General features: G+C 53.3%; 1 protein-coding gene across 1 annotated transcript; it reads left to right on the forward strand.

Moving 5' to 3' along the window:
- Positions 1 to 1094: 1094 nt before the first annotated feature.
- On the forward strand, positions 1095 to 1910 carry IUM83_04496 (Eukaryotic/viral aspartic protease, active site; the record flags this gene model as incomplete). Its single annotated transcript, XM_067928580.1, has 3 exons — positions 1095 to 1470; positions 1569 to 1643; positions 1723 to 1910. 3 exons carry the CDS (start codon positions 1095 to 1097, stop codon positions 1908 to 1910), a joined length of 639 nt encoding a protein of 212 aa, XP_067792845.1.
- Positions 1911 to 6801: the final 4891 nt, after the last annotated feature.

The following is a 6801-nucleotide window of genomic DNA, read 5'->3' on the forward strand; positions in this document are numbered from 1 at the left end:
TTTCGAGACCCATCGCAAGGTAGGGCTTCCGGATAGGCGTTTGGGCAATTTCTGTGGGGCCGCCTCTTGCCACACCACCTCTCAGAGAGAGGAAGACGATTTACCCTGTCGCCAACTTCTTCAGTTCGACACAGGCCTAATAAACCGCAAATATACAACGAAAGACGGTATGCAATCCGCCGATATACAGATATGGAATAGATAAGGTCACTTCCAGGCCGAAGCAATGGATCGCTTACCTAATATACTTTGTGTTTTGACGTGGGGAACGTCTTGACGGACTGTGAAAGAAGCACTTGGGCGCTTGAAAGTAAAAACGAACTCTGTTTGGGTTAAGGATCACATGCAAACAAGATCCTCCATAAGAGACTCTTCAGCAGCTGCGATCTTTCGGCAGAATGCTGGTCTGGGTTCAAAGTGGCCGCCAGACTGGGAACATCGTTGGACTTGTGGGGTGCAACTTGAATCTTCGTGGGTACCATAGTGAGCGCAAGTGATTTGGGATCCCCAAGCAACCTCGAGGCGAGGTTGTTCGCGGATGGCGGGTTCCCAAGTTGTAATCGGGAGTCGCTTCCCGCCTTACTCGATATTATGGGGAGGATCACTCACGTTCCAATGCACTTCTTGGAACGGAATCAACTTACCCACATTGATCTTTCAGGGGTTCAGCGATCAACCACAGATCATGCCCTTGTAATGTGTAAGGGTCCATAACCATGAGAATCGTTTTAGAATTCTGGACATACAAGTCACAGAATCTAGCGAAGTACCATAATTCTGGTACAACTTTGTCCACACTCAGAAATAGGTATTCCACAATTCGTCAGGTCCCACATTATGGGTGATTCCCGTATTTGGGCATCACCGTCCCATTTTTTGGTATTGACACAGCGTCACAGCCGCCCCATTGGTCAATCCGACCCACAGAGGCAACTTCAAGGCTAAAATGGGTCCAATTGCCCAACTTCAGACTCAAGTCTGAGCGACGAGCCACTTCGTCGCCTCGGGTGTCACACAAGATTCTATATAGCCACCATTTGAGACCATTCTTCGGAAAGCAGACCGGAGCAAGCAGCACAGGCGCCACGCAAGCCATGGTGTCGACGCCCGCTGACGCCAGGCAGTTCACGACTGCGCCATCATCTCCTGCCATCAGTGGGCAAGCAGCCGGAGGCAGCGTCAACGCGGGAAATCACGACAAAGGTGCTCCACCAGCCGCGGCGCATGCGTCCGACGAATCCGGCGTTGACCAACTCTCCGCAACCGTGGGGGCCACGCACGAGGCCGTAGCAGTGCAGGCGCAGACGGTGCCTCGCGATGACCAATTCCCCGCGGGTGCGGGCGTCTCGCATGTGCGCGTGGTGTTGAGCGCCGACCTGTCCAAGTTGACGCCGGTCACGGACACTCCAGTCGACAAGCAGCACCCGCAGCAGCAAGCGGCTACGACGCAGTTAGTCCCAGCGCAGGCAGGTACGGCGGAGACGGCCACGACGCAGACGGCCGCGACGCAACCAGCGGCGACAAGTTCCAGAGGCGGTCGCTGCGTGATCGGTGGCCGTGTCTCGCAGTTGACACCATCTTCTGGTCGGAGACCCCCGCCGGCGGCAAAATCATTCACTCGATCGTCATCCGTACCGCCGCGGGTGCGTCTCGTCACCCCACGCTACGTATTTGGCAGTCAGGGTGACGTCAGGCCCGAGCACGCACTCGTAGGTGTTCCAGCTATGCTGGCAGACATTGCAGCTAGCGCACCATTTCGGGACGGCGATGGTGGAATTGAACGTCTCGTTGAAGGGGGCCACATGTCGGACCGGGACCTCGCTGACATGGCGGGCATCTTCCACGAGGATGTGCACGACGTCAACGCGTTGCAGCCAGCGCCGGGCGCCCCGTTTCCGCTACAACTTTAGTTGACACAGTACCCTCGCGCATACAATCTGCTGATGTGCACCCAGGGTCAAATTCGGTAACCTGTGCCCTTGAGTTTTAGTCTTCAATTCTAAAGGGGCCATGCCACATATGTGCGTACGCCTTGGTCAACCCGGGCTGCTCGCGTGCAAGATATAGCCATACAGAGTCTCCAACCTGGAAAAACAGTCTTGAGCCTCTCCGAGAGTTCCAGCCATCGCTGAGTCTGAGCCCCAGCGCGGAGCCGCTTAGCTTGCGTCTGCAAGTCTCGAGCCCATGCATGAGCGAAAGTGTAATCGCGTTGCAGCTTGTGTCTCCTCTCATAAGCCGACCTCTTCCCTAGCCCAGTAGGAGGTGGTCCTAGCACCGCAGATACTGTGCTCTTCGCATCCCAGCCATGAACCAAATAAAATGGAGTCTCGAGCCGAGTCGAGGCAAACGAGGTATTTAATGCGATCACCAACCTTTCGGCATGGTCATCGCCATCGCTCGGATCCGCTTCCGCCACATAGGCCCGGATTCTTCTCACCATAGTCTGTACGTATCGCTCTTGTTGTCCATTAGCTTGCGGGCGATATGCTAGAGTTGCCCGCTGCTTTGTGCCAAACATTTCGCGGAATCTGTGAAACACCTCACTCATAAACCTGTGGTCCCGGACATGTCGGGGCATGGAACTCGCGCCAAATCGTCGGAAAACCGCTTCTTCATAAGCCTCAGGGCTGTTGTCGAACTCATGGGATTGCACATCACGAATCCTGAGAACATGTATTGGAATAGCAAGAGAAAGGTGTTTCCTCGCTCTGATTTCGGGAGGTGCTTAACCAGGTCCATCGCCAACACTACGAACGGAACGTTCGGTTCAATATTCCCAGGCGAGGGCCCAGGGTTCGGCGGCTTGCCTTTTCCAGAAGCGCAATTCACGCACTGCTTGACAAAATGTTCGACATCAGCATAGTGTCCATTTCAGAAGAATTCGCGACGCAAGGGCTCGTGCGTCCTCGTAATCGCTGGATGGCCACTTTGGAGGTCTTCGTGGTAGTGGTGCAGTAAGTTCTGACGCAAGTCCTGGGGAACGGTCAGTCGTGTTTCATCTTGTGCGTCTCTCGGGCGTGCAGCAGTCGAACGGCTCAGATAAAAAGAGCACGCCTCGGGAATCCAAAACGTAATTGTCAGAGATCTTCGCCATCTTCTGCACTTCTACTTCCGAGAGCTCGGAGTGATGACCTCGTAAGAACGCCTTTAGCTATTTCATACATCAATTGCCATCTTGGTGCGTCTTAACGCGACGCCAGCGCTCAGCCTGGGATTCCAGAGGCATCATACCTGGAGTATCTGTACCAGAAGCTTCAGTGACCTGAGGTTGAGGCGAAACGTGACTCCGAGTCAACGCTGCTAACACTCGCGCCCCAAGAGTAAGTGGTGCATTATCACAGTTTGGGAAATCATCCACGATCGCTTTCAACACGCAGCACAAAGCATCTCCATCGACTCGCGGGTCTTCGCCCTCAGACTGGTGCGACTTCACCAGCTTTTCGGGAACCCGATTCACCAAGTGCAGATGCGAAAGCTCAAGGGGGTCATCGATTATTTGCGACTCTCCAGCAGCTAGCGTCCGACTCGTGCGGTAATCCGCAGCTTGGTTAAATTCTCGTTTCACGTGAATCAACCTCACTGACTGGAACCTCTGACGAATCGAGTCAAACTCACTTAGCAGGCGCTGCAATTCGGCTGATGACAATTAGTTACCCCTTGAGCCTGCTGAAGGGCGATGCGGGAATCTATACAATAATAGGTCGAAAACACCATGTTCCATAGCCAACGTAACTCCTTTAATCAAGCCTTGATATTCTGCATCGTTGACAGTAACATCTTCCAGGAAGTACCTCTCGCACTGACCACGTTCCACTCCGGCAGCTGCCATAGGATACAGCCACAGCTTCCCTGTCTCGTAGAGGGTTTCGCCACGCCATCAAAGCTTAGAAGGTAACCACAGTTGTTGCTCTCCAACATATTATCGGCGGAGCAGGCGTCATTTGTCCCTTTCAGTAGTTGGTCTCTAACATATCCAGGCTTATCGGCGGGGCAGGCATCATTTGTCCCTTTCTCGGAATTTAGGGATTCCGCAACCTTGTCGAGATGTTCGCGGGGTGTAATCCCCGCGCCCATGATAGCCGCAAGGCCATCTTCAGCTTTCTCAACTCGATGAATCTCGAGATCCCAAGGGGATAACAAAGTAGCCCACCTCTGGCAACATCCCTCCAAAGATGATGAGGTGAAAATCGACCGCAAGACTGAGTAACGAGTGCAAACCTTGATGTGGCATCCTACCAGCATAGAGTGAAACACTCTCAGGGCACTCAATAGCGCTACTACCTCTTTCTCAGCGGGATGATTCCGAACCTCAGAATCATTAAGGGTTTTGCCAGTGTACCGAACAGGGAGAATTACTCCATCGGATTGTTGGCCCACGACAGTACAGGCTGCCAGGGATTCGCATGTAAGATCACAACGAAGTCCTTCTCTCGGTCTGGCTATCGTAACAACGGTGTGGAGACGATCTCCCTCTTTAGAATTTCAAAAACTTCTTTGGCACTCCCCAAGTCCCGTCCTTCTGGGACCTGCTCCTCAGTCAGCTCATAGAGTACCGATGCGATCACAGGAAGGGCTTCAATAAACTTGTTGTAATAGTTGATGTCTCCCAGAAATGACTAGACCCCTTTGAGCGTGGACGAGAACGGCAGGTCAGATACCCTTTCGCGATCTTGTGAAACCTCCTGCGCTAATTTCGTGCGATAGGCATGGGATGCTCGGCTTCCCGAACTCGCTCTTAGGCAAGCTCACTGAAATGCCCCAGTACCGAAGTCGAAATAGCAGCGCATTGAGATCCGCGCAAGGCTGGTCCCAGGAGGGCATCCCATGGGCAATGCCATCAATGTAGGAACTGCTTCCCAGGACAGGGCCCATCGAGACGGGAGCTGGAATGTTCTGGTGAAAGACAGTCATCGTGTCCGTAAGAGGCGAAATCTCCACTCCAGACTCAACGGCAGGCCTCTCGTCGAATTCAATCTCCTGGAACCCGAGCACGTCTGGGTTGACCTTGGCCTCCTCCTCAGGTGGCAGCGTCACAAAACCCCACAGACAGTTGTTCAACGTATGCTGGTATATCAAAGACGCGTTTTTAAGTTCAAACGGCATGCGCACCCACTGATAGTGCCGAATTGACATACGAAAGCAGAGATGAGCTTTGCCCTCTGAGCCAGAAACCACTCATCATGTCTAAGCTCATGAACCACATCGCAGCTTCAAATCCGAACAGCAAGTCATCAATCAATGGTAACGGATAGTTGGATAACTTGATTAGCGGATTCACCATCCGACAGTCGATACAAAGTCTGATAACCTTGCCATTCTTCTTCAAAACAATTACGATGGGCGAGACCCATTCAGAGCGAGACGTCTCAATTGACTCTGTCTTCAAAAGCTTCTTGCTCCGGTCGTATACTTGCTGAAGGAACTGTGGGGCGATGGACCGAGCGCGTTGAGCAATGGGCTTCGCATCTCCAACGCCAAGTTACACACGACACCCCGAGCGAGGGCAGGTACAGCGTTACCATCTCCACGAAAAATCAAGTGGTGATACTCCAAGATATCACGCATCTGCCGGTTTATTTCAGGAGCCGTCTTTCCTTCGCCACCAACGTCATCTTCAGTCATATTCACCTTCGAGCTCAGGTTCTTCAATTCTGGGAGTACAGCCAACTGGTCACGCAATTGAGTCAACCGTGGGGTTCCAGCAGCCGCAGAAAACAGCCGACACTTGCACAGTGTCAGCTGCAGTAACGAGAAATAAAACGCAAAGGTCTGCGCCCAGCGCAGACCTCTCCAAGAAGAAGAAGAAGCATGAGTCTGCGCAGGGTGCAGACTCCTTAAGTAATATGAATAACAAGAGTGAGTCTATGCATGGTACAGACGCTACAAGCAACATGAATCATGGCTCTGCGCAGGGCGCAGACACCACCAAGAACCACGCAGAGGCTGGGCCAGCGATCTGAATGACTTCAACTCGGATGCAATCGACTTCATTAATAAAAGCTACGCCGTAATTTGGTTTGTCCCAGATGCAATAGCAGCTTCTGTTGATCAACAGAAGCTGAACGCAGGCAATGTGGACAGGGGTAACAGAAATGAATTCAAAGTGGGTTCATTGGCTTTGTTAGTTACACGAAACCTGCCTAAACAAGCAGTTTCGGACTTCGGAGCAATTAAGCTTGGTCCGCGCTTTTACTGGGTTGGAACGGCATGGCAACGCTTACACGCTAGACATACCGTCTAGCATGCGCCTCCACCCGACCTTTTACGTCGGACAGCTAAAGCCGTACCTGTAGCACGAGCCACCTAGCTCGGCTGACCCGAAGCCTCGTTAGAAGCCGAGGCAGTCACCCGGTCGTGGATAGGTGCTAATTGACCAGCCCGGGGCTGATCACACCCGGGGCGTGTTCCCACCCCCTCCACCGCCGATCTGTGACGCCCGCGGCTCAACCCGCTGGATTGTTGAGCGGATTGTTGACCATAGTATCCCGAAAACGAACCATCAAGGGGCTCGTTTTCGTACTCATTGGAGAGGATTTCCTCCCCATCGAGATACATGGGAGCCGCGGAACGTCTTGCTGGAGGACGTTCCGGAAATGGTGAGGGCGTACGAGGAGCAGTACGCGCTGGCGCAGCGGAAGTAATACGAGCGCTGCGATCATCGCCAGCGCCCGAACCCTCACGTGCTAAGAACTTAGCACGGAGCTCCTTGAGACTTTCGGGCACACGGAACGACGTGTACCCGTTCAGGTCGCGGTCGCTCAAGCGGACCGCGCCTGGGAAGCACTTCGTGCACTGAGAGCC

The sequence above is a fragment of the Phytophthora cinnamomi genome, assembly GCF_018691715.1.
Source record: "Phytophthora cinnamomi strain GKB4 chromosome Unknown Contig33, whole genome shotgun sequence".
NCBI lineage: Eukaryota > Oomycota > Peronosporomycetes > Peronosporales > Peronosporaceae > Phytophthora > Phytophthora cinnamomi.